This window comes from Eumetopias jubatus, unplaced genomic scaffold, assembly GCF_037043125.1.
Source record: "Eumetopias jubatus isolate StellerSeaLion01/CBP00866 unplaced genomic scaffold, mEumJub1_p1.0 scaffold_10, whole genome shotgun sequence".
NCBI classification, from domain to species: domain Eukaryota; kingdom Metazoa; phylum Chordata; class Mammalia; order Carnivora; family Otariidae; genus Eumetopias; species Eumetopias jubatus.
In genome coordinates this window covers 116,233,364-116,260,656 of record NW_028274816.1, presented here as the reverse complement: position 1 = coordinate 116,260,656, position 27,293 = coordinate 116,233,364, and the positions used below count along the sequence as shown (strand labels likewise).

General features: G+C 38.2%; 1 protein-coding gene across 3 annotated transcripts in view; it reads right to left on the bottom strand.

Annotated features, from left to right (window-relative positions):
* Positions 1 to 575: 575 nt before the first annotated feature.
* The window catches only part of VMP1 (vacuole membrane protein 1), a 137,303-nt gene continuing 110,585 nt past the window's right edge, over positions 576 to 27,293 (bottom strand). For all 3 annotated transcript variants that reach the window (XM_028109040.2, XM_028109039.2, XM_088028349.1), the window contains exons 10-12: positions 22,667 to 22,728; positions 4,255 to 4,357; positions 576 to 3,005 (exon numbers count right to left, since the gene is read on the bottom strand). In XM_028109040.2, coding sequence (XP_027964841.1) covers positions 2,862 to 3,005; positions 4,255 to 4,357; positions 22,667 to 22,728 — 309 coding nt within the window. In that variant the 3' untranslated portion in view covers positions 576 to 2,861. The remainder of the gene's footprint in view (positions 3,006 to 4,254; positions 4,358 to 22,666; positions 22,729 to 27,293) is intronic.

Sequence of the window (27,293 nt, the reverse complement as noted above, 5' to 3'; positions counted from 1 at the left end):
CACTAAAAGGTTGGGAACTCCTATGAGCTCTTTACACATGGGTCATTCAAAACACCGTTCACCCCAGGGTAAGAGAGGGCAACCAGTTATTCTAATTAGCTTAATGCACTGACTGTACTCAAAGGAACCACAGCTGAGTTGTGAAAGGAAGACAAGCCGCATGCGGTCCTACTAAAGCTAGAGCCAGCACAGAGCGCCCTGGAAACAGGCTGAGCTTGTTTATGCGGGAGCACTTGCTACTGCATCCACTAAACTAGCCTACTTCAGAAACTGCACTCTGGCCTTATCTTTTTCTGATTTTTAGAGTATGAGGAGGGTGGCCATCATCCAGATGAAAGTAAAATTCTCCCTTTCTTTGGAGCCCCATACTCCAGATTATATAGAGCTACCACGGCAAGCTCCCCGCGTTACACGAGCCATTTGAAGGGAGGTGCTTCCTAGTGTGTAAGCGCAAGCGCATAAACTGCTGTTCTACTGCGTTACGTCGTATTGCACTGCTCGCCCGTCATGGAGCTAAGACATAAACAAGTACCACAGAAATTCAAGGCACAAAATGACACTTAAAGTAGACGGAATTAGAATTCCCAGACCCCTTTTTTTATTTGCAGTAATATCAAACCATCCACTTACACATGTTCTGGTCTTCCATCACCTGGAATCAACTAGGTTTGTCTTTGGGATCATGTAGTTATTGTGTCTACTTTGGTGGATACAAGAAAGAAAGAAACCAGCCACTGGAACAGAGGGTGCCGCTCTGCCCCAGTGGGAAACCGGCAGAACAATCTGAGTGTGCCACACCTGAACGCTTAGCGGAGGGAAGGAAGACAGCTGCTCTTCTCTGTTTTCCAAGCAAATTCATTTGAAATGTGAACAAACCATCATCCTAAGTCAAACGTACTAATTACTTAGACCATCAGTCTAAGAAATATTTTTCTTTTTCTAATTCCTTACCCTGCAATAAATTTACCAATAAACCCTAAAGATTTAGTACAAATAGTACAATTCATATTTGATTTCCTCTTTCCTTTCTTCAAACACCAAATAAAATGCAAGTGAAAGAGATGAAACCCAACTGGAAGCTGACTTAGCAATTCATGCTAACCCTAATGAATCTAAAAAATTATGTTGGTTAACGTAAATCTCTTTACAATAGAGCATCTGGGTACGGCTTTTCAAATAAAGGATCAATCACATTGCCAGAAGGTCCCTGGGCAGAAAAAAAGATTGTTAAGAATAATAACCTTTTCAAAACTCACAAGGCAGGCTGTTTGTCCTTTATTTAGCTGTGGTCATGGAGACCATCCCAATTTTCCATAAAATCGTCTCGATACTCCTGCAGTATCATGGCATAAAAGATTCAAAGTGCCACTAGGCGTAAGGACCAGAGTTTCTGATCATAAACCATGAGGCTAGGTAATGTTTAAATGGGAATATGGATGGTCAGATGAAAGATACCAAAATGTCAGACAGCCCATCGACTGCTGTTGCCATGAGATTCAACAGTCAACATCAGTCTGATAAGCTACCCGACAAGGTGGTACAGCCATGGAGATGTCGCGACGGTAGGCAAAAGTAAGCAGACATTCAGGCAGGATTTTATAAAACAAACAGGCACTTCTGGCCTGTTGAGATTTAAACCCAATTCTACTCTTAACATAACATCAGAAACAATCTTCCTAAAGAAAAAAAGTGAAACTGTTTATTTTCCTCCCAAGCAAAACAAAATGACCCAAGTTCAACCAGAAATATCCCAAAAGAAAATCACAAAAGGATGAAACACTTACTGAAGGCAAGAAAATTAGGTTACATTAAAACGTAAATTTGTCAAAACCAGAGTACACGCTGAGCTAAAATTAACACAGATATGAGAAAGTGTAGTTTTTTAAAAAACAAACAAAATTAGTTATTTCTCTCTTCAGTGCCCTTTAATTTACATACTTTCATTTCTCCCGTTTTCACAAACCCCTTGCCATGCAAATCCGTAAGCTGCCAGTTCAGCAACGTGTAGCAAGCTGCCCGATTCCAACCTAACAAAAAAGTGCCTTGGTGGTGGCTCTTACATGTAAATAAATGAAGGCTTAAGAAATTATGGTTGTAGGTAGATTTGGCAAGGCTGACCATTAGTTGGTAGTGGCTAAAACGAAGCAAAAATCAAAACGCTCAAGAAAACGGACACAATTTTGGAATGATCAAAGATGTCTTTATAAAGTTTGTTCATGACTTCATTCTAAATATACAGAATAAAAAATGGTGTCAGCTCATTCGTGAGACACCAACCAGAATTTTCTTATACTGTCTCAAAATTTAAAGATCAGTTTCCCCAGAGGGTGTGCAATGCATCCTAAAATGGCCTTTTTTTTAAGGTAGGAGAGGAAGGGCTGGGCAGGATGGCATATTAAATTTTACCATGATACACATGCAAGACTGTTAACCAATCTAGTATAATTTATATACATTTTAACGACTTAGAAAAACAAAGGAGTCATTTCTGACAAGCCTAAATGGCTTGACATATTCAACATACTTAGGAACTATTTTTTGGTGTCCGGAATTCTTTAACTGTACCACGTGGGCCTTTGGAAAGTAACAAAGAAAAGGCCAGTTTCTGTTAAGTTTGCTGCTGAACATCACATTCCACCCTAATAAAACACAAGTTGGATTGAATTTGAGGGTGGATACCTTACCTTAACACACAAAGGAAAAGTATGTCAGTGCAAAATATGGACTAAACTGCTTTCCGGAAAAAAAAAATTAAAATTGATACAGGTTGGAAAAGGGAATTTTCCTTCCTGGTTTGGAGTCCTCCCAATTTAAGGTAGAACCCATCCATTCTAACTTCTGCCATTAAAACCTTTTCCTGCTTATTTAGTTTTTTCCTCTGAGTTCAACCGCTGCTGCATTCGTTTGGCATAACTTTGTGCCATGGAGTTAACGATGGACAGGATGAAGTAACACACCATTACGACGACCAACTTCTCAAACACCCAGGACAACCAGTTTTCTCCCTGCGAGAATAAATGCAGAACAATCCAGGAGAAACATTTCATTAGTTCAGTAGTAAAAAGGGAATCATCTACAGTATTTAAGGAAAATGATGGGAACTTAGAGCTTATAACCTATAAAGTCGAGAAACAATTAAAATGAGAAGTCTTACATCTCCAGGTACCCTGAAGTCTACGTTCAAGACTGTTAACAGCCAGTTACTAAGATTCCACTTTGTTAGATGTGAAGTCAATGCTGATTCTCATAGTTTAGAATGGGCCAAGTGTGAGGTGGCCTCTTATCTTTTACTACATAAGAATGAAATTGATTAAATTCTACTTTCTGAAGTTGCCATGTAGATACTTGTACAGAGTAGTATCAGGATAGTTACATATTCTTGTTCCAGCATTGGGAGCAGCTTTTAAAATAGGTGATCTCTTCCTCAAGTCATGTTTGGTCAACTGAGGGCAGCAAAGGGCCACACAGAGTCTAAGGCCATCAAAACAACAACAACAAAAAAACCAAACCAACAATTGGGGCGCCTGTGTGGCTAGTTGGTTAGGTTAAGTGCCTTACTCTTGATTTCAGCTCAGGTCTTGATCTCAGGGTCGTGAGTTCAAGCCCTGCAATGGGCTCCACGCTAGGCGTGGAACCTATATTAAAAAAAAAAAAAAAATCCAACAAGTATGCGTCCTTCAAGTTTCCCATTTCAGGTTCCTGCTTACTCATCCTCTTCTAGTCATTTCCCTTTGCCACAGAACCGTTTACAGAAAAGGCAGGCTTAGTTTAATAAGTTAAAGTTTTTAAGTTCAACTATGTGAAGAACCTTAGTTGATTAAAAAAAAAAAGATTATTTTCCCATCTCTGAAAAGAAAAATAGGGCAAAAATGAAGGGAGATATTCAAATGGCCTCAGTCTAATACTTTCTTATGCTACAAAATGCTACAAATTTTAAATTTTTAATCCACTTGGGAAGTATATTTGCTAATAAATCATTTAACATCAGTCAACAACTCCTTCTACATAACAGATCCATTATTTTCCGTTAACCCTACTTTTGGTTTTTGGGAGAAGATAGATACAAAATAGAAATTACATTTCTGATTTAGACAAAGACGATTTCCCAGTAGAGTAAGTAGAGCCTCAACCTCCGTTAAGGGAGACTGACAAACCTCGCTCTATTTGCCTAAAAATGCCAGTGAGAGATGTGAATGTAACTTCAGCCTGAAACTGTGGGGGTGGGGAAGAGAAGAAAACAGAGTCAAGTCTCACCTGTGGTGTGCCCATTTCACTTTTGTGGTGAAGCTTCTGCCGCTGGGCCTCCAGGTATTCCTGGAATGGCTTCTGCAGAGATGGACCTACGCCGGGGACAGCACTGGAAGCAGGGCACGATAACCCAAGGAAAAAGATACATTTGGGGAGAAAAGCAGGAAAAATGTTAAAGAAAAATCCACTTACCACCTAGATTCAAAAAGCAGGGATTGGACAGAAAGAGAACAAAAATACAACAATCAGCAGAGCTGGCAAATCCTCTGAACTTTTCTCAGTGGGTAAAATTCATCCTTTAACAACCCCTTAGAGGAGAAAAATCTCTTCCACCAACATAACATGTCTGGGAGAAAGTAGGAGCTGAGCCCCTTCTAGCAGAAGAGTTCATCCTCAGAGTGAGGCCAGCTAAGCTGATGCTGCATACTGGTGTGGCACAAAGAATAAAATGAATGACTTCTGAGAAGTCCCACATTTATCACCACCAGTTCCTGTAAGAACTGGTTTGAACCGATTAATAAGGAAATGACTTATGCTTGTGTCATCCCCAGTTGAAAAAGAAACTGCCCGCCCTCTCTCTGACTTGTCCCATCTTCTCAGAGGGGGCGGTCCTTTCTCAATCTAAGTCCTTATTAGGACAATCTGTGCGTCATCCTTATCCAAAAAGAATGCATTAGCAAATTTGGGAGGCACCTCCCACTAGTCAGAAGTCAGTGATTAACAAAGGAACAAAGAAGGAAACTATGAACCTTGAATCACTTCGTGGTTTATGGTAGATGGTTTGCACAGAAACTACAGTACATTACTAAACAACTTGCTCTGAAATGACTGGGGCAGTGATCTCTGATAAGTTTATGTACTCGGAGCTCCCTCTCACCCAGAGTACGTGGGGGCAGTGCTGTTAAACCGGTTTGGCAACCAGCGACCAGGATCCCTTTAGAAATGCTTGCAGGCGTTTTTTTAAAATGGTAACTTGAGGCAACTCAGAAAATCAAACATCTCTATTTTCTGTACCTTTTATTTTCTCATCTCCCATAACAGGGCTAAAAGGTAGATGAGCCCAATCTCCTGCGGTCGGCAAAAGGTATGTCAATATGTATTTGCAACAGCACCTAATGGTCTCCCTTATAAGTATTAACTTCACCTCCTCTTTTCTAGAACAATCCAGTTACTGCTTTCTGTAATAAAAAGCAGAGGAGCAGAGGAAGAGAACTTTTTTGCTACTGTATTTACCAGAAGCTAACACATACATAACTCCTGGCTGACCCTTTTCTTTGATCCTCTTAACTACCAACCACCAAATACTTAATGGAGTCCTTATTTTGTGTCTGACATTGTAATCGGCACTAAGGGAAAACAAAACAAGACAACTGCAAGAAATAGTTCATGCCCACAAGGAACTTAAAATCTTGATGGAGATTCAAAACACACATGCAGATACATACAAATGGATTTGTGAACAAAAAAATTTACAAATCAGTACTAATTTTTTTTTTTTTGGTACAGAAGATATATTCCAAAGGAACTGGAGAAAGAAAGGAGTGATCAGTGTGGGGTGAAGTTGTACAAAAAGCTCCTTTAATAAATACCCAGGATATGGAAAAGAGGCTGAATAGACATAGGTAGTAGAGGCAATGGCTGCACTGATCAGACCACGAGACCCACATGACAGACATGAAAGATGGAGGAGGGCAAAGTCTCTTAAACTACAGCCTCAGTCTCTCTCTCTCACTGACTTTTAAGTGGCTTTACATTAACTACCCATTCTGGGGTAAACCAGAAGAGCTGTGTCTGAGCTATGTTGCTGTTTATCAATAATGATTCTGACTACAATGGGGCAAGAACAGGACAAACTTTCTCTTTATGTTTTTTAAAGTTTTATTTATTTTTTTATTTATTTTTAAGATTTTATTTATTTATTTGACAGAGGCAGACACAGCGAGAGAGGGAACACAAGCAGGGGGAGTGGGAGAGGGGGAAGCCGGCTCCCCGCTGAGCAGGGAGCCCGATGCGGGGCTCGATCCCAGGACCCTGGGATCATGACCTGAGCCAAAGGCAGATGCTTAACTGACTGAGCCACCCAGGCGCCCCTAAAGTTGTATTTATTTAAGTTATCTCTACACCCAACATGGGGCTCAAACTCACGAATCACACAGTTCTCTGACTGAGCCAGCCAGGCATCCCCAAAAGAGAAATTTTCCTTGGGTAAATTTCCTTTTCCTTACATAATGCATAAGGGAATGCAAGTAGCTCATCCATTTACACCTGAAAAAAACCACGTGAATACAAAAAACAATTCCAGTAAAATACATGTGTTAAAAAATGGGTTTTGAAGATGGCAATTTTATAAGAACTTTGCTTCAGATATTGATTCATATTCACTCTTAATAACAATATCCTATGTCATTGTTTTAAACTCCCAAGGATAGCCATAGTCAAGCCATTGTGTTTTTATAAGGTTAAGAAAACCCTTTTATTTATGAAGGCTGAAATGACTGTATGCTAATTTGAACAGCTGGTTGTACAAGAAATGACTTGAAAATTCTCTTTTTGATGTCCTCCAAGAGTTGGATTCCAATATATGTGCCTTGTTCTTTCTACAGACTTCTAACTTCAGACTGGAGTTGAGGAGAAATATGGCTTACAGTTTCCCTCAAATCATTCTTGGGCTCCATTCTTGGGCCATAATTGAAAGAGAAAATGAAGAACTAAGACCCACATGTTAGAAAGGTTTTACTTTTTTGTTGCTGTGGTTGAGGGGAATGAGGAAGGGACTGGCAACAATCATTCTAGACTCCTTTTAAAATAATCTGAAAAGTTAAACAACTCCCATCGTCGAGTCCATTAAGAGCTGCACTCTAGCTGACAGAGAATATGTCACTACACATTTACATTTAGTGATGTGCAATTTTCAATTATCTTGGGCTAATGCTGAAATCAATGTTTCAAGGCGCCAGAGTGTTACATGCTTTTTACATGTTTTTGGTGGGTGGGAGATGTCTCTATGCAGTTTCTCATAAGAGACTAGGAAAACAGTTGAAAACAGAGAAGTTAAAAGTTTTTATTGCAGTATATTAACCAAAACTATCATAAATGCCACATGATCTGAATAGATCTGAAAAAATGATATAGGTATTAAGTATTATATAACTAATTATTTGTCAGATCCTCAATCTTTATATATTTGTCAAAATTTTAGTTTTATTTTCATTGCTCTATCTCTACAAACAATGGTTTAGGCCACAGTTGCCTCAGCTTTTACAAAGCACACTTACATTAGAGTTTCCTTAATTAACATTAAAGCTATTTTAGTAATGGACTACATAAAAGTTCAATTACATCTGTCACTCTTACGTGCATTTAAGGCAAACAATAATAACCAGCCTATGACCTCATCCCTCAAGTTATTTTCAAGCAGCCGACAGAAGAGTCCATTCTGACATGTAAGATTAATTTAAGGTACATATATGGGGGTGGTGGGAAGAATAACTTGCATTCCACTCCAGTGGCTTTTTACAGTTGGCTTAGGAAATAGCTACAGTGCCATTCTCTGAAAGCCATTAAATTCAGAGTCCCCTGTGCACCTGGCCAAGGACTCATCTCAACCTCTAGCTGAAATGGGTCGTCCTTCTGCCATTAGGTGCTGATTAAAACTATTACAGTTTGTGATACAGACAAAAATAAAGTTGGAGGAAAACAAACACACAGAAAACTACTTTTCAGTCAACTGTTGGCCTTAAATATGTTTAAATTAACCTTGTCAACAGCCACTTTCTCTAAAGAAAGCCTTAAATAAAACAAAAAACAGAAAAAAACAAAAAACAAAATTGATCTCATCTGCTTTTCCTTGCTGTAGACTTTCAACATGGTGGGTAGAAAAAGCTGTGGATAGTAATTATCTTGATATTTATTTTCTTGGCATACACAAATATGTTTCAGATAACAGAACTCATTAAAAAACAAATTTCCAACAAATTATTCTAATGGCAATTTTTAAATTTTTGTTATTGATTTTAAGAAAGGGAAAAAAAAAAACCCTCAGAAAATGCAAACAAATGAGGGAAAATAAAAATAAATAAATAACCCACATAAGTCGAAACCCACCCAGAGCTTCAAAATGGTTTCATGGGAACAGTATTTTGTCAGGCTTACATATTTTAGTAGGTGTTAGAACAGAAACAAGACAAACTTTTTTGTAAAATTCTGTCAAGGGCCCTGACCAATATGCAAACAAAACCTATTATTTTTCTATAGTTTTTAATACGTATGTGACTTTACTTCTGAAACCTATTTATCTGATAAGAAATCTATATTTTAAACTCCCCCCATAATGACTCATTATTAATAAAGGTCTCCATTATTCTTTGTACCCACAAAAGCCAGAAAATCTTCCAGAGGAAGCATCACAATTGGCAGAGGTTGCATAGAGAGTGGGTGGTGTGATTATTTTTCACAATGCTTGAATTTTCATTTTGTTGTTTATTCCTGGGCTCACACCCGTTCCAAAAATTTATCAGTCATTATTAACTGTTTTCAAATTGTGTAACTCTCAAACAAATTGGCTCAACAAATATAAAAAAACACACCTTTTGATTTACTTTTTTTTTTTAAGATTTTATTTATTTATTTGAGAGAAAGAATGAGAGAGAGAGCACATGAGAGGGGGAAGGGTCAGAGGGAGAAGCAGACTCCCTGCAGAGCAGGGAGCCTGATGCGGGACTCGATCCCGGGAACCCAGGATCATGACCTGAGCCGAAGGCAGTCGCTTAACCAACTGAGCCACCCAGGCGCCCTTGATTTACTTTCAATCTCCTCTCCATCATAGAGACAGTCATCAAACTAAGACTTGTTATTAGAAGACCTGAAATTTTCCTGTTCATGATTCTGTTTGGATTTTTCCAGCCAGGTGTATTTTTTGTTGTTGTTACTATGTGCCACCATAAAACCTGGGAACAGTGTTCAATAACAGAAATAACATGAACTTAAAAAAAATTGATATGTCTTGTTGTTTACCCCTACTTACACAGGGCTGCCTTATATAAAGGTTAAACAGTTAAAGAACTAAGTGGGTATGAATAAAGTAAATGTTTTATTTAATATAGGCTCTGCTCCTTTCTTAACCACTTTTTTGAGGATCTTAGCATTAATGCGATCATGTAAGTTACACTGGCTTTCCTGAAAACATACTGTCTGACATCAGTTCCTAGTAAGGCTACAGGGTAATAAGGCTTTATCTTTCTTAGAAAAAACTATAGACACAAGGTTTTTTTTTTTTTTTTTTTAACCTTTGTTTCACTGGTTATGCTGTACTTTCAGGCTGATTTATTTAACATCCCTCTGATGATTAATTATAATATCTAAATAACATTCTCAGGGGGTGAATTAGTCAAACCTCTGAAAGCTTATAAAGGGGACAAAAATGTTTTTAGAATAAAATTCAGGTCAAGGGTAGTATTGAAGAAAGGAAAATATAGGGTTTAATCAATTCTAGTGTTGTTATAATTCAGAAGCATGACAGAGATTTTTTGAAGTAAACTAATAATGCCCAGTACTTTTTTTTTTTTTTAAAGATTTTATTTATTTATTTGACAAAGAGAGAGACAGAGAGAGAGGGAACACAAGCAGGGGGAGTGGGAGAGGGAGAAGCAGGCTTCCTGCTGAGCAGGGAGCCCCACGAGAGGCTCAGTCCCAGGACCCTGGGATCATGACCTGAGCTGAAGGCAGACGCTTAATAGACTGAGCCACCCAGGCGCCCCATGCCCAGTTTTTGATAGCATAAAAAGTGGCTTTTAAGGCCAGAGGAGCTTAGACCAATAGTCTATAAACATTTTTGATATATGTGTATATATTACTTATGCAAACAGTAAAATGCACAAATACAAATTAAAAAGGATAAAATAAAGTTAAAATTTAAAAAAATTTAAAAATTCTTCATTTTAAATGTCTTACTAAGTATGATGGCTTTTGTGCTATCGTTAGTGAATATTTCAAGGCACATAACACACTTGTCCTTGATTAAAAGTAATAATTTCTAAATCTGTTGGCTGACTTCTATAGGCATGTACTAGGAACAGGTAAAACATCAATGGTGCAACTTTTTTACTGTCTCTTGTGACTGCACTGTTACCTGTATCTTCCTTCTATAGTTTCTTTATAGGAAACTTTTAAAGCCACTTGTGTGTTTTGTGAGGGTTAGTTTAGTTAAAACCAGGAATTATAAATCTGACTAATGGGGCATAGAAAAAACACAATACATTGCAAAAGACCCACTGTGAACCCCTTTTGCACTGTGGAATTCCCGCTGTTCCCCTAGCCTATTTTTGTACTCCATGCAATGTGATTTTCAAACATGTGGCCTGAGGGAGTGCCAATCAGACTGATGGTAGTAAACTACATCCTCCATACGTGTACAGTCACATAAATTGTGTATGTATGTGCTACCATAATGTTATATGCCTAAAATACACAAAACAGAAAATAACAAAGATGAAAATAAATATAAATAGAAGTCCTAAAAAAATAATAAAGTTCTATTATTTTAGTCCCATTCTGATGGTGGAGACCACTGGTGTAGACCATGAGGCTAAACTTCATGGGGTATAAATATACCTTATTCCCAAAAGGTATAGTTAGCAGACTGTTAGGTAAGATATCAGGAAAAAAGCTATTTCTACAGAGATGCAGACTGGGGGGCGCCTGGGTGGCTTAGTCGCTGGGCATCTGCCTTCGGCTCAGGTCATGATCCCGGGGTCCTGGGATCGAGCCCCACATCGGGCTCCCTGCTCAGCTGGAAGCCTGCTTCTCCCTCTCCCGCTCCCCCTGCTTGTGTTCCCTCTCCGTCAAACAAACAAACAAATAAATAAAAAGATGCAGACTGGATGTCTCTTTTTTGCTCAGACTTCTAATAGTCATTTATAAAGAGGGACTTTTAGAATCTAAACCTCAAGAGACTGAAATGAAACCCTGTGCCCTCAGTTAGAACATAATTATATTTCAAATGAATATCAGAGTATTCAGAATTTTCTTGATGTAGGATCACTGTGCGTAAATCAATAAATCAGATTTATCCTCTGACTCCAGAGAATTCTTCTATCAACTAAGATTTGGCCCAGGAGGATAGGAGTAGAAAGCCCTATTATTAAATGGAAAATGGTCTCTTACAGACTCAAGCTAACAGATTCTTCTGCTGAAGAGACTGAATTTTACAGTGAAGTAGTACTAGTAGGATATATATATTCAGGAATAAAATTAAAGACCCTCCCACCCCACTCCCCTTTTGCATGCTGATATTGTCTTCTGTGCATAGGAGGTGATGACAACATGGTGGAAGTTCAGTAAGAAGACAGGACTAGCAATTCCCTTTCTTAATTTTTTGTTGTTTTTAACTTTTTTTTTTAATAAACTCTACTCCCAACAGGGGGCTTGAACTTATGACTCCAAGATCAAGAGTCGCATGCTCTACTGACTAAGCCAGCCAGGCGCCCCACGAACTCCCTTTCTTGATAACAGTCTTATAAATAATTTTCTGTTTCCAGAAATGTGCACATTTTAGTAAAACACTATGGCGTTAAGTCGTCCCCTCAACCCCACGCAGTGATCTAAACAGGCTTAACGGTTAGTATTTTAATGAGTTGTCATTTCCTGTCTGATAAAGATTCTCACAGTATTTAACCACCAGTTTCCCTGGGGCCCAACCAATACTAGAGCTCTATTCATAGTGACTCAGAATGGATCTCAGACTCCAGGCCTGATTCAACAATGATAGATTGCCCTCCAAATGAAACTGTCTTTCCTCATAAGGTAGACTGCTCTGGAGAAGGGAGGAAGGGGGAATGTAGTTTATCATGCAATCTTTCTGAAGAAGCCAAAGGCCACCATGCTGACTCCCATTAATATTTATAGCTTTCCAGTCCTCAGAGATTAGAAAAAGAAAAAAAGAGAGAAACAAACTGATACCTAATTAACCCAGGAATATGACAAGTAAATGAACTGGCGCTAACTGCAAATCAACTTATATTTAACCTAGTAAAAATGGGATCCCGCAATTCTGTATGACTGGAATGAAGAGGTTATTAATTTTCCCACGTAATTGAATGGAGAATCTGAATCTTTGAAGCTAATATTACAAGAAAAACCTGTTAACTGATGTATTCTACTTGCTTTTGGCTCTGAAATGTGGTAGTCCACCCAAACCAAATTCCTTTATATCTTAGGATCTTGGAAGAGTACCCCAACATAAAATAAATGAATGTTATGCACTGCACTAAAAAATCTAGGGCTTTTTCAGATACAAAAGTTTGGGCTGATAATTTCTGGCACTGTCTAAAATTCATTGTGATTCAACCTTAGGATTTGGAATTAAAACATATTGAATTTCGTTCACATCTGTGTCCCTTTCAAATGATTAAAACCTCTTTTGTACTCAAGTTAGTCCATTGTTGCTCAGTGGTATTATAAACACATGACACCATCAGTTTCTTAGCGGCTGGGTAGAAGGAAGACCACTGCTTTATCCTGAGAAAAATCAGGTATATTGTTGCTATTGGCTCACAGCATATTTCCATCACAGGCGTCTTTCAAAAAAAGAATTTGCAATTGTCCCTGCTTTTGAACATTTAGAACTGTTTTCTATCAGAAGCAGAATGGAGGTAAAATCTCCTTATAATAATAGCTACTCTCTGAATTATGTGATCATTAAAGGGACGTTTTTGAAAACAAAACCTCAAATCAGAATGTAGACTTGAGCAGTAGGAGCCAAACAGCCGTTTATGTTAATGAATGAAGCCAGAACTAAAGGAGTGGTCGGTCTATAAGCACCAAGTAAAAGTGATTGGCTGCCAAAACAAAACCCTGTAAAAAATCAACTGATTTCAGTTCTAGAAAATGGCAAACTGGTGGCAGCTTTGTACAGTAACAAATCTATGGCTGGTTTGAAGACCCACTGAGTTCTAAGGATGAAATCAGCAACAGGGAACCACAGACCCAAGGTCAAGAATAAAGAAGAGTTTGTAGAATTTTAAATTGAAGGTGAAATGGCATAAAAACTTACTGACCTTTAGTCATTCAACGTGGCATGACGGTGAGTGGATAAAAAAAAATGACAGTACTGAATGGAATTCAATCTCATCTCAGAACAATATAACTATTATTTAGTTACATTGTTGGGATATATACATATATATATCCCAATATCTATAACTAATACAAATATTAGGCAGAAAATCACTAAATGCAGTAGATAACTAAGAAAAAAGTCAAGATCTCTCTCTGTCCTTAAGGAACTTAATCTAGAAGGGTGATGAAAGGAAAAAAAAATGCATTTAAATCTACAGTACAAAGGCCAGTAGGTTTCTCCCTCAAAGTTAACACCTGCAGTAGCTAGTTACAGCTGCACAAGGTGAATACACGTGTGAACAAGGAGTGGACAGAATTTCTGCTGACTCCTTATCAAATTCACACAGTAGCCATTTGACACGAGTGCTCTTGTCCAAATCTACAACTTCAAGTAGATTACCTCACTGCTTTCTTTTTTTTTTTTTAAGATTTTATTAATTTGACAGAGAGACACAGCGAGAGAGGGAACACAAGCAGGAAGACTGGGAGAGGGAGAAGCAGGCTTCCCGTGGAGCAGGGAGTCTGACGCGGGGCTCGATCCCAGGACCCCGGGATCATGACCTGAGCCGAAGGCAGATGCCCAGCGACTGAGCCGCCCAGGAGCCCCTACCTCACTGCTTTCAATAGCACTCCCTCAATTCCTCCTTTCTACTTCAAAAGATCTTAGAATCTTTATTCCAGTTTTGAAGGAAGAAGTGGTTAAGAAAATAATCAATACACTTAGGCTTTTGATCTTATCTCTTGGATCCTATCTCCATCTCTTGCATTTATATGAATTTAACTTCTGTGTGTTTCAGTTTCCCCATCTACACAGTGATAGCACCTTATAGGTTCTGTTATGCATATTCAATAAAAATATATGTAAAGCATCTGGCACAGCAGGTTCTTACTAAATGCTAATTTCCAACCCACATTCTTCCTTTTTTTCATTTCTATTTTCGATCTCTAGTTCTTTACTAGAGTCTTTCCCTCAGCCTAAAAAAACAGAGGTCTCTCTTAATAATGAATGAACTCATTTAATCAACAAATATTTACGAACACTTAAAATGTGTCAGGCATGACTCTGATCTGCCTTTTCCTTTAACCAACAATTCTATGTAATACAATATAATTCAGTTTTAGTTTTCATCATTCTACAGAAATGTTCTAATTATGGTCAGTAGTAACTTCCTAATACAATGACATTTCTCATACAGTCAAACTTCAGAGTTCCTGTTTTATCCTTTAGCTATGTTGCCTCCCAATATCTATAACAAAAATATAGAAGAGTTAAGTGTCAAAAGAGAAGATAACAAATTACAGGAAAAGGGCATGAAAAGGAAGGAGTTTAAAAAAAAAAAGAAAAAGAAAAGGAAGGAGTTTTCCACCTAAATTGCAGAAGATTATGTTAAAGTCAGTGTATACAACTAAGTCTCAGCAGCTGGGGTATTAAAACTTAATGTATCCTTTTTTCAGTTAATACAAATATTTGTATTCACACTTCCATAACTTTTTCTGATTATTTTATAGTGATCAAAGTCAAAGAGAATCAACTACATTAACCATTTTGTATTTTAAAATGAAAGAATAGATTTTCCTTCTGTAGAAGAAAAAGTCCAGGCCAACATAGCTCATTCTGCCCACTTGTTATAGAGTAAGGAACAAGAAACATTGTTAAGATTCAAGAACTTAATTACTCACTGGTTAAAATGATCTCTCTTGCCACAGGCAAGTCCGACTCTGAGGTCAAACATCAAGTTAACTCAGAAATAGAAGACAGCAAAGGGCATGGAACATTCTGTATCTGGTAAAAAGTCCCTGCTCCAGCCAACCCCCTCTCCCAAGTTCAATGATTGAGTTATGGAAACTTTCCTGTGTGGTAAAACTAGGGACTTTGTCTTCCAATAAGACCCTGGCAACCTGACAATGAGCCAATGTTCTGCATATGGCTTGTTACGAGTCATATGCTTAATGTTATTTTCTGGGAATTCTCATCCTCTATTTGGTGAGAATACTAGAACACGTCATTTTAATCATGATTTTAATGTTAGACTTGGTCATGCTCTTTAAGAAATATGTCCAGATCTCTCTCATTGGAGAAAGTCTAAAATTAAATAAAAATTAATTTTAAATCTTACTTAAAAAAAAAAAAAACAGACTGGAACAAATGTAATGCCTTTGAATCTCTGAAGTTCTCTCTTTCTTTGGTTCTGTCCCCTGACTTATTCAACCTAAGATACCAAATAATGAAAAACTCTATTACATGCCTAATCTTTTTTTCAGAACCTTTTCTCTGTCCCCCTGCCAAACATACCATAAACCAAAAGGCTTTTTCTCAAGGCTATTATCTGTACTCTAACATCTTTCAGAATGTAAAACTGATTCATTACATCTGTTCAGATTTCCATATATAACTAGCCAAACACTTAGATTCAGGAAAAGATAACAGAGATACCTTTCCCTAAACCTAATGACAGCGAACTTTCCAGAACTGTCGAAGAAATAAATCTACTAATTACTATTTCTAGTTGAGGGAAGGGAACTATTTACTCATAAAATTCCAGTAAATTTTGAAGGTAGGGTTTATATTCTCTCTGGGACCTTAGGACTGTCATAGAATGACATACTGTACTAAAAATACCAAAGGCCAAGGGTATACTTAGGGTATCATATTTTGCTGGGCCACTCCCTACTTACATTAAGACAAGAAGCCCTTTGGAAAGGAGTATTTCCTTCAGTCATCAGTATAGCAGTCATACCTCGGTAAAATTAATATTAAACTGCACCACCAGAGATGTAATGGTCAACACTAACTCACTGCCAGGGGTGGGGTGATGGTGGTGAGCAGTTTGGCCTGGCAGGCCATAGGCATACCCGTGGTGAGAATTTGCCCAAATTTGGTCCTAGACAAAATTATCTTGTCTTATCAAAACTTATCAAAACTGAGGTTTATCTTGCTTATGTCCAATCTCTCTTTTATTTCCTTTTCCATCTTATGTTGTCCCCTTCAACATACTCTTAGGCTCTTTACTATGTGCTTACCTATCCTGCACTAAGAAATGCCCACGAATGGGGCGCCTGGGTGGCTCAGTTGGTTAATTGTCTGCCTTCGGCTCAGGTCATGATCCCAGGGTCCTGGGATCGAGTTCTGCATCAGGCTCCCTGCTCAGTGGGGAGTCTGCTTCTCCCTACCCCTCTGCCCCTCTCCCTTGCTTGTACTCTCTCACGCACATGAGTGCTCAAATAAATAAAATCTTAAAAAAAAAATGCCCATGGGGGCGCCTGGGTGGCTCAGTCATTAAGCGTCTGCCTTCAGCTCAGGTCATGATCCCGGAGTCCTGGGATCAAGCCCCGCGTCGGCTCCCTGCTTGGCAGGAAGCCTGCTTCTCCCTCTCCCACTTCCCCTGCTTGTGTTGCCTCGCTCGCTGCTGTCTTTCTCTGTCAAATAAATAAATAAAAATCTTAAAAAAAAAAATGCCCTTGAAGCAATGATCAAAACAGTAAAAACATGGAAACACTCCAAATGTTCATCAATGAGAAGTGGATAATTACCCAATGGAATAATATATAGCAGCCAATATGAATAATATTCAGCAACACAATAATATTAGCAATATAATAAATGAAAAGTCTGAAACGATTACATATAATATGATACCCCCCTTTTTTTTAAAAGATTTTATTGATTTGACAGAGAAAGACACAGCAAGAGAGGGAACACAAGCAGGGGGAGTGGGAGAGGGAGAAGCAGGCCTCCTGGTGAGCAGGGAGCCCGATGTGGGGCCTGATCCCAGGACCCCGGGACCATGACCTGAGCCAAAGGCAGATGCTCAACGACTGAGCCACCCAGGCGCCCTGATACCTCTTTTTTAAATAAAGATTTTATTTATTTATTTGTCAGAGAGAGAGAGAAGTTAAATAACTGGTCTGGGGCAGAGTTCATATTCAAATCTTAATTTGTTTTGTTCAAAGGCTGTACACTCTTTTCATAGTCCACTCTCTAGCTCTCCTTTACTATTGGGGTTCATTTTTCATTCTTCCTTTTCTTAGTATCTCGTTTTAAATTTCAATTGTTGCTGACTTTTTGGTCTTGTCTTTTGATTTTTTCTCTCTAATGGCAATTCACCACTCTCTTAATTGTGGTTACATAGTTTTAAATATCCTTCAAAAGGCTGTATTCCAAACTTTACTAGTTTAGTTTGATCAACTGCTAAATCATTTACAGTTTAATAGTGTAAAGAGACAATTAACAATCAAAGGATAACGTTATTATAGCAAGCTATAGGCATTATTTTCAGTTCAACTCAACAATGGGTCTAGGGAGTCAATTTAATTATTCTCTTTTCTGAAATAAATTGCAAAACTATTTATTATGATATGTAATAATAAATTTACGTCTACTAAAAATTCATTCTCTTTGTTTAACTTAATTTTCAGTCTAGGCTTAGTGAAACTATTTATTAATTATCATTTGAATAGTTGTATTTAAAAGCATTTCCTACTTCAAAATGTAGGAAAACAAATCATATCAAGCTCAGCTGGAGAATCTGATTAAAGATCATGTTATTCCTGACAAATATGAAAAATATACACATTGGTGTCTGGTAATAAAGAATCATTATCATCTGCTAAGTCTGATTATTTATACTGTTTAATCATGGTCTAGAAAAGAAACTGATGAGGTAATCCATGTAGACAGCACTGGGGAAAAGATGAGGATATCAGGACATCCCAGTATCTATCTCCTGAAAACAATTTTAAAAATATGATACCACCCATTTAATCCAATAAAAATTGGATTCTAGCAGGTCTTGATTATCTTAGAATAACTTTATGCAAAACCATCTTTAAGAAGGAAGAATCAGGGGCCCCTGGGTAGGCTCAGTTGGTTGAGTGTCTGCCTTAGGCTCAGGTCATGATCCCAGCATCCTGGGAATGAGCCCCACATCAGGCTCCCTGCTCAGTGGGGAGTCTGCTTCTCCCTCTGCCCCTAGCCTCGCTCATGCTCTCTCTCAAATAAATAAATAAAATCTAAAAAAAAAAAAAAAAGGAAGAATCACTGGGGCACCTGGCTGGTTTAGCTGGGGGAGCATGCAACTCCTGATCTTGGGGTTGTGAGTTCAAGTCCCATGTTGGGTATAGAGATTACTTGAAAATAAAATCTTTAAAAAAAAAGAAGAAAGAATCACTGGATTTTTTTGAAAGGCTGTGCTAGATGAGATAACAGAAGGAAGAAACTACTGTTTTTGAAAACTATAAGAAATTCTAACTTTAATTTGTTGGCCTAAGATTATAAAAACTCTTTTATTTCTATTTACTGTGGATAAGTAATACAACTTTTGAGAAACTCCAAAGGCTGGGGAAACAGAAGATTCTGGGCTATGAACTGATATGCTAATTTTTATTAGCCAGATCTTTATTTGGACACCATGTGTTCATTATACCCACTAGATATTTATCAAGCACGTGCTATATGTCAATCAAGATGCCAAGTGCTACAGAAACAATAGTGAACTAGGCATGGCCTTTGCCAGAAAGAAGCTTACAGGTTAGTGGTAGAGAGGTAATAATCATATACCCTCACATATAAATGTAAAAACACAACTGTCAGTGCATGTAGTACATGCTATTGTGAACAGATGCCCCTAGAAAACAAGATATCTGATTTAGTCAGGGAAGGCATTTTGTTAATGTAATAGTTGAGATCTAAAGAATGTTATCTAGGGTTGCCGGGATGGTTCAGTTGGTTAAGTGTTTGACTCCTGATCTCAACTCAGGGCTTGAACACACGATCCTGAGATCAAGGGTCGTGAGTTCAAGCCCTGCATTGGGCTCCATGCTGGGCATGGAACCTACTTAGAATAAATGAATGAATGAATGAATGAATGAATGAATGAATGACATTATTTAGGCCAATGGTTCTCAGTGGGGTTGGTGGTGGTAGTGGAGGTATATGTGCATCAGGACATTTGGTAACGTCTGCAGACATTTCTGGTTGTCATGGCTGGGAGACACTACTAGTATCTAGTGAGTAAGGGGATAGGATGCAGTTAAATATCTTACAATGCACAGGATAGTCCCCCACAACAAAGAATTATCTGGCCTAAAATGTCAAAAGTGCAAAGGTTAAGAAACCCTGAACTAGGGGCGCTTGAGTGGCTCAGTTGGTTAAGCATCTGCCTTTGGCTCAGGTTGTGATCTCGGGGTCCTGGGACCAAGTCTGGCATAGGGCTCCCTGCTCAGCAGGAGTCTGCTTCTCCCTCTCTCTCTACCCCTCCCCCTCTCATGCTCTCTCTCTCAAATAAATAAAATCTTAAAAAAAAAAAAAAAAAAAGAAAAAAAGAAACCCTGAACTAGGCAAAGGAAAAACCACAAGCAAGTAAAGACCACTGATGGGAGACTCAAGAAAAGAAAATTACAGGGGATACATCATACAAAGCTCTCTAGACCATGTTCAGGAGTTTTAGCTTTATCTTAAGAATGAAGGAAAAAACAAGTAAAGGCTTTCAAGAAGATGAGGAGCTGGGGTTAAGGACAGTGGTGGTGACATGCTCAAATTAATATTTTTAAAAGGTTACTAACTGCAGTATGGAGAACAGATTGGAAGGGAACATAACTTGATGTGGGTAGATAAGATGGCTAGTTACCTAATTTAACTTTTTAGAAGCTCCTAAGGTTAGGGATACAGAAGGTAGTAGTGGTATGTATAAATTGCTGAAAAACTTATCCCCATCCATTTTTTTTAAGTTAATTTATTTATTTTACAGAGTGAGAGAGAGAGAGAGAGAGTGTACATGAGCATGCATGCAAGTGGGGTAAGGGGCAGAGGGAGAGAATCTTCAAGCAGACTCCCCGCTGAGCGTGGAGTCCGCCGGGAGGCTCCACCCCATGACCCACAAGCTCATGGCCTGAGCTGAAACCAAGAACGGGATGCCCAACCGACTGAGCCACCAGGTGCCCTGATAAACTTCCTTTTATAAATGTTCAGCATAGGAACAGGAGAAGGGAAGACTGTACAGTGCTATATTCACAGTCATCCCTGTAACTTGTGGGTTTGTGTAGTGGTCAGCTCTAGGTCCTTCAGAATTCTAGAGATGGAAATATAACGCTAAAAACAGATGAAATGTCTTGTCTTTAAAAAATAAGGAACAAGAATATATTTTCTTTCTGCATGTGATGTATGGTGACTTGTAAACCAATTTATTTGTAAGGATCCAGAGAACAAGAAACTGGAATAATTAAATTTTAATGGACAAGATATAATCCACATTTATAATCAGAAGCTTAGGAAGTAGTAAAACCAATAACTGGCCTGACTGAGTATATTCTCAAGAATATGTTTTTCCTTGGAGCGCCTGGGTGGCTCGGTCGTTAAGCATCTGCCTTCGGCTCAGGTCATGATCCCAGGGTACTGGGATGGAGCCCTTCATCGGGCTCCTTGCTCAGCCAGGAGCCTGCTTCTCCCTCTCCCACTCCCCCTGTTTATGTTCCCTCTCTAGCTGTCTCTTTCTCTCTGTCAAATAAATCTTTTAAAAAAATAGGTTTTTCCTCAATTATTACATTAAAACCATAATAGAAAATATTAAATACTATTTTATTATAAAACATATCATATATAGAAGAGAATAAACATATAATGTATGGTTTAAAGAATAATAAAAATAGGGGCACCTGGGTGGCTCAGTCTATAGAGCATGCGACTCTTGATCTCAGGGATCTGAAATTGAGCCCCACATTAGGCTCCCAGCTTGGTGGAAAGTCTGCTTCTCCCTCTCCCTCTGCTGCTCGCTCCCCTTGCTTGTGTGGTTTTGCTCACACTCTCTCTCAAATAAATAAAATCTTTTTTTTCTTTCAAGATTTTATTTATTTATTCGAGAGACAGAGAGAGAGAGAGAGAGAGAGAGAGAGGCAGAGGCAGAAGCAGGCTCCTTGCTGAGCAGGAAGCCCGATGAGGGACTCGATCCCAGGACCCCAGGAACATGACCTGAGCTGAAGGCAGAGGCTTGAACCATCTGAGCCACCCACGTGCCCCAAATAAATAAGATCTTAAAAAAATAATAAGACTAATAACTCATGAACTCACCTCCAAATGGCAATTTTTTAAAATAGCAAAAGTTCTCATAAGTATTTTGTTTTATAAATGGCTTTTAAGATAAAGATTTATGCTAAAACTACATAAAGGGTACCTTGTACCATTGGGCAGTTAAACAAATTTTTAAAAGATTTTATTTTATTTTTTAAAAGATTTTATTTATTTACTTGACAGAAAGACAGCAAGAGAGGGAACATAAGCAGGGGGAGTGAGGGAGGGAGAAGCAGGCTTCCCGCTGAGCAGGGAGCCTGGTGCGGGGCTCGATCCCAGGACCCCGGGATCATGACCCGAGCTGAACGCAGACGCTTAACGACTGAGCCACCCAGGCGACCCCCTAAGATTTTATTTTTAAGTAATCCCTACACCCAGTGTGGGGCTTGAATTCACAACCCCGAGATCAAGAGTCGCATGCTCTATGGACTGAGGCAGCCAGGAGCCCTTGGGCAGTTAAACTATTAAATGAAAAGAAAGCCTCTCTCCTGTAAACCCCAAATAAAAAAAAAAATACATTAAAAATTTTCATTATCTGACACTATTCCCATTCTAATTAATTTGATTAACCCGACAAAGAGTCTTTCTTTACTGTTTTATCAAAGTCAACTCCACAAATTTGTGACATTACCATTTGAAGCATAAGTTAAAACTGATCTTAGTTCTATAAACACAAAACTAAAAGCTTTGGAAAGTCTAGCCTTTTAAAATGGCCTGATTTTTCTCTAGTGAAGTAACAGGTTCATAACTCACATATTTTGTAATATTATACCATATTATCATGCCTCATTTAATTAAATATTAATATTTTATGTAAGATTTGTATTTAAATTAAATGCAACTGTGCATCTGGCATCCAATTTGGCTAAAAATCATAGCATTGTACTAAAACACCATTAAACTGTAATAATACACACATGTCTTTTATATAAAGAGAATTTCTTATTTCTTTGGAGGAGCAACAGTCTCAAACTCCAAAGCTTTTTTTTAAATCAAGAATTATATGACTTTAAAATTAAAATTCAATTAAAAATCTAAAATTAAATAAGGATTATCTGAACTTCATCTTTCCCTGCTGTAGGGCAAGAAAGTCTTCAATTTAACTAATAATAGGGCAAAAGATTTTTCCTTCTCAAAAAATAAAAAGGTATTAGAAAAATTCTGTCCCAATAAAATCTTTTATACATTTTCTTCTATTTGAACAGTGATGACATTAATATTAATCCACAAAGAATTACTCACCCAATGAAAGCCACCATCTGCTCCACTATGTGTTTGCTGAATGTTATTATAACGAAGATTTTCTGTAAAGAAAATAACAGTTAAAATAAGTATTTCTGTTATCAGAAAAAAACCTCAATATAAATTCATAATTCTGGTAAGAGTCTAAAGAGGCAAGGTCCTGCCCCGATTACAATTTTTAAAATTCTTTAAAAAAACAAAAACAAAAACACCACTTGCCTAACAAATGCTACCTACTTTGTATTTTAAGGATGTTTTTCCTTAAGCACAGCTCTAGTCTTACAGGATACATGACCACGTCTGAGGGAAAAATGTGAGTCATGAAACCCAAGGCTGGGTGGACATTCCACATGTACTATGTATCTTAGAATGGAGTATATAAACTGAAGTCATGGGTTCCCATATATAGCCCCCACTACTGAAATTAAAGCTGATCAGCCTGCGCACTGGGCTAAATCTAATCCAGAGGATCCTGAAAAGCCTGTACATCCTTTATAGAAAGTTTATAGAAATTAGCATTAAAGTTTCATTCTTAGACCCTGAGTGATCTTGGACTTTTAGACTTACTGTACAAGCAAAAACATCAACAGGTTATTGAGAATCTTTATCAGACTTGGGTCATTTTCAATTTGGTGTTACTGAGGTACTTTCCATTAATTAAAGATGTTGATACCTTACAAGTAAAGATGCCTTTAGTGCTAAAAGGTAGCAAATATCCCCAACTCAATTAAATAAATGTTCAAAGTAATATATATCATGAGGCATTTTTATGGATTTTCAGGGAACATGAAATGGGAAAGACACTTCTTGAAAGTCCTGAAAAAAATTTTTTTTGAAGATTTTATTTATTTAGGGGCAGCTGGGTGGCTCATTTGTTAAGCGTCTGCCTTAGGCTCAGGTCATGATCCCAGCGTCCTGGGATTGAGCCCTGCATTGGGCTCCCTACTCAGCAGGAAGCCTGCTTCTCCCCCTCTTACTCCCCCTGCTTGTGTTCCCTCTCTTGCTGTGTCTCTCTCTGTCAAATAAATAAAATCTTTAAAAAAAAAAAAGATTTTATTTATTTATTTGAGAGAGAGAGAGAGAGCAGGAGTATGGAAGAGGGGCAGAGGGAGAAACAGACTCCCCGCTGAGCAGGGAGCCTGATGTGGGGCTCAATCCCAGGACCCTGAGATCATGACCTGAGCTGAAGGCAGACGCTTAACCGACTGAGCCACCCAGCTGCCCCTTGCCCTGAAGAAATTAAAAAATTTTTCTATACATAGTAGAAAGATGATAAGTTTTATATATATACATAAACTATACATGACAGTAGTAAAAATGTATTATACAAGTTCAGAGAAAGGAAAGTTCATATAAGTAGGATTAATAGGAGATTCAAGAAGGTGATACTAAAGTTTAGGTCTAAAGGACTGATAATTCTTTTATTAAATATGAGTAATTCTAGATTCTCTCTCCAAATTCCTGATGACTGCTTACGTTTTTGTTACTGTTTGTCAAATAATAACCTTAGCCTATGCAACCAAAAGGGAGTGAAGAGAAATAAAATGAATAACAATAGACTTTTTATCCACCCATTATGAATCTCAGGAAAGTAGCTAAGTTAGACTGAAGCATATTATTTCAGATAGAAGACTAATAAGGCAATGACATTTTCTTAAGAAATGTCCTAGTGTTAACAGAGACACTGGCAGCTGCACAGCTGGATATGTGTAAGGAAGTAAGACTAAAAAAAAAAAGTTCACAGTCTTTTTTGGTGTTTATGTATCTATTTTTTTAAAAGTTTTTTTTAATTTATTTTAGAGAGAGAGCTGCAGGAGGAGCAGGAGAGGGACAAGCAGACTCTGTGTTGAGTGTGGAGCTCGACATGGGGCTCGATTCCATGTCCCTGAGATCATGACCTGAGCCAAGAGTAGGACAGCTCAACCAACTATGCCACCCAGGTGTCCCCGTTTATGTATCTGTTAATTTTAAAAAGACACTACCTATCTCATGAAAAAAGCAAGCACATGTCAAAAACAGGTACAAGATGGATGATGATTTCACGAACAGTGTTATACAAATGGTGTATGAAGATTATGAAGCCAAATAGACAATTGTTATAGACCGTTTAGGGAGAAAAGCATTAATATATAGGGGTCCTTCTAGTTTCCCGAAAAGCCAGTTATTGGAGCTATAAATCTTTCACTAAGAATTAGAGCTAAGAGTTTTGCCTCTCAGTGATTTCACCACCATGAGTTTTCCTTACCATCATTTCCTAACATTGAAAATAAGCCAATGCCCAGATAATTGCATAATTTCATTGCTTGAAAACAAAACAAGACTTTCTTTTTATATGCAACAGCTTGAAAATTCATTGTGCTGGGAAGACATAAATGTGCCAGATATTTAAGAACATATGTCTCATCTCATTCAGGCTAGAGGTCTGAGTGGGGATTCTACCAAATAAACAAAAGGCACCAGCCACCAAACAGCCCACTCAACCATGCGTGCAGAGGAAAGGGTTGAGTAGGTAAAAAAAAAATGGGTGTAGGGAACTAACAGTGCCAGAATGAACAAAGAAGAAACTATCTATAAAAGAAGGTCCTTTAATGGAACGAAAAATCTTAAATTCATTTATTAAAAATTTACTGAATAGGGCAGGGTGCTTGGGTGGCTCAGTCAGTTGAGCGTCTGACTCTTGGTTTTGGCTCAGGTCATGATCTCAGGGTTGTGGGATCGAGCCCCGTGTGGGGTCCCGCACTCAGTACAAACTCCGCTTGAGATTCTCTCTCCCTCTCCCCCTTCCCCTGCTCACGCTTGCTCTTTCTTTCAAATCAATAAAATCTTTAAAAAAACCCAATTTACTGAGTGGGGCACCTGGCTGGCTCAGTTGGTAGAGCATGCGCCTCTTGATCTCAGGGTTGAGTTCGAGCCCCATGTTGGGTGTACAGATCACTTAAAAATAGTATCTTAAAAAAAATTTTACTGGGGCACCTGGGTGGCTCAGTTGGTTAAGCAACTGCCTTCAGCTCAGTTCCTGCCTTCAACTCATGATCCTGGAGTCCCAGGATTGAGTCCCGCATCGGGCTCCCTGCTTGGCAGGGAATCTGCTTCTCCCTCTGACCCTCCCCCCTCTCATGTGCTCTGTCTCTCAAATAAATAAATAAATAAAATCTTAAAAAAAAATTTACAGAACGTCTACTACATGTCATATGATATTCTAGGCACTAAAATACCTCAGTGAGTCAAAGACAAAATTCTCTACCTTCATGGAGCTTATATTTATTTCTGTGTATGTGTCTGTGGTGGAAAGGTAAAGAGGCAATAAACAATACACATGGTAAGTAAGTTATAGGGTATGTGCAGTATTGAGTACATTGACTTTGGAAATCCCAATCTAATATTATCAGTGGGCTACTTTGAAATTTTTAGGGGAAGTTTAACAAATAGCAAGATATCAAAAATAATATTTTTGGCTGTTTACTTTAGGCTGAAGAAAACGAGAAAAGAGCCAGAAGATAGGTTTACTATTAGATTACAGAAAAATCTGTGTGTGGTTTCCCTCTGATTACTTCAGAAATAGTTAAAACATTTATATTACACACTACTATTGTTTACCCAAAGAATGAGAAATGTTTGTCACCCTGAGCTACATCTGGATGTACATCAAGTGACATGCCTTTATAAAGTATGTCTCCCTGGTACAATGGAACACAGCAAACATATCCCATGGTCTCAGTTTAGTGAAGGAACTCAGATTCTCTGCTTTCAAAAACAAAAAGATTTTGGCTTTCTTTTATTCCTTCCACACACATAAAGGGTATAGCTTTGAATTTACAGAGTTTCGTTTGAATTCCAGGGCTTTAGCCATGTATTTTATCTTCTCTAACACTCAGTTCTCCTATTTATGAAATATGGATAATAATTATCTCACGGGATTGTTCTGAGATGACCAGTGCACACTGCCTGGCATAGGTCCTGATAAATAGCAGGCTTTAAACAATTCAGTTTCCTTAATCACATAAATAATTTATAGTTTAGAAGGCAATGTAAAAGAATGGGAAGAACACTGAACTTGAAGCCAAAAGACATGTGTTCAAATTCCAGCTGTTATTTACTTTACTTATTAACCTTCTAAGTTTGACAATTATAAAATGGGAGTAGTCATTTCTCTATCCGAGGATTATAATAAAATCAGCTCACAAACACAAAGTGCTTTAAAGTGTAAAGTGCCATATAAAAAAATTAAGCATTATCGTAACTTGAAAAAAACTGAGAATGTTTAAAAAATATACTATTTTTAATATTCTGCAGTGAAAAACCTGGTAAGTTGAATGCCCATCACTATAGAATACTCTTAGCATAATAAATTTTACTATAATTTATAAAGAAAGTTACTACACAAAGCTGGGTGCATAAAGCTTCCAGATTCTCAGAAAAGTGGCTATTATGAAGGGAATTAAAAGAATTATTGTTTCTGGGGCGCCTGGGTGGCTCAGTTGGTTGGGCGGCTGCCTTCGGCTCAGGTCATGATCCTGGGGTCCTGGGATCGAGCTCCACGTCCGGCTCCCTGCTCGGCGGGGAGCCTGCTTCTCCCTCTCCCTCTGCCTGCCACTCTGCCTACTTGTGCTCTCTCTCTGTCAAATAA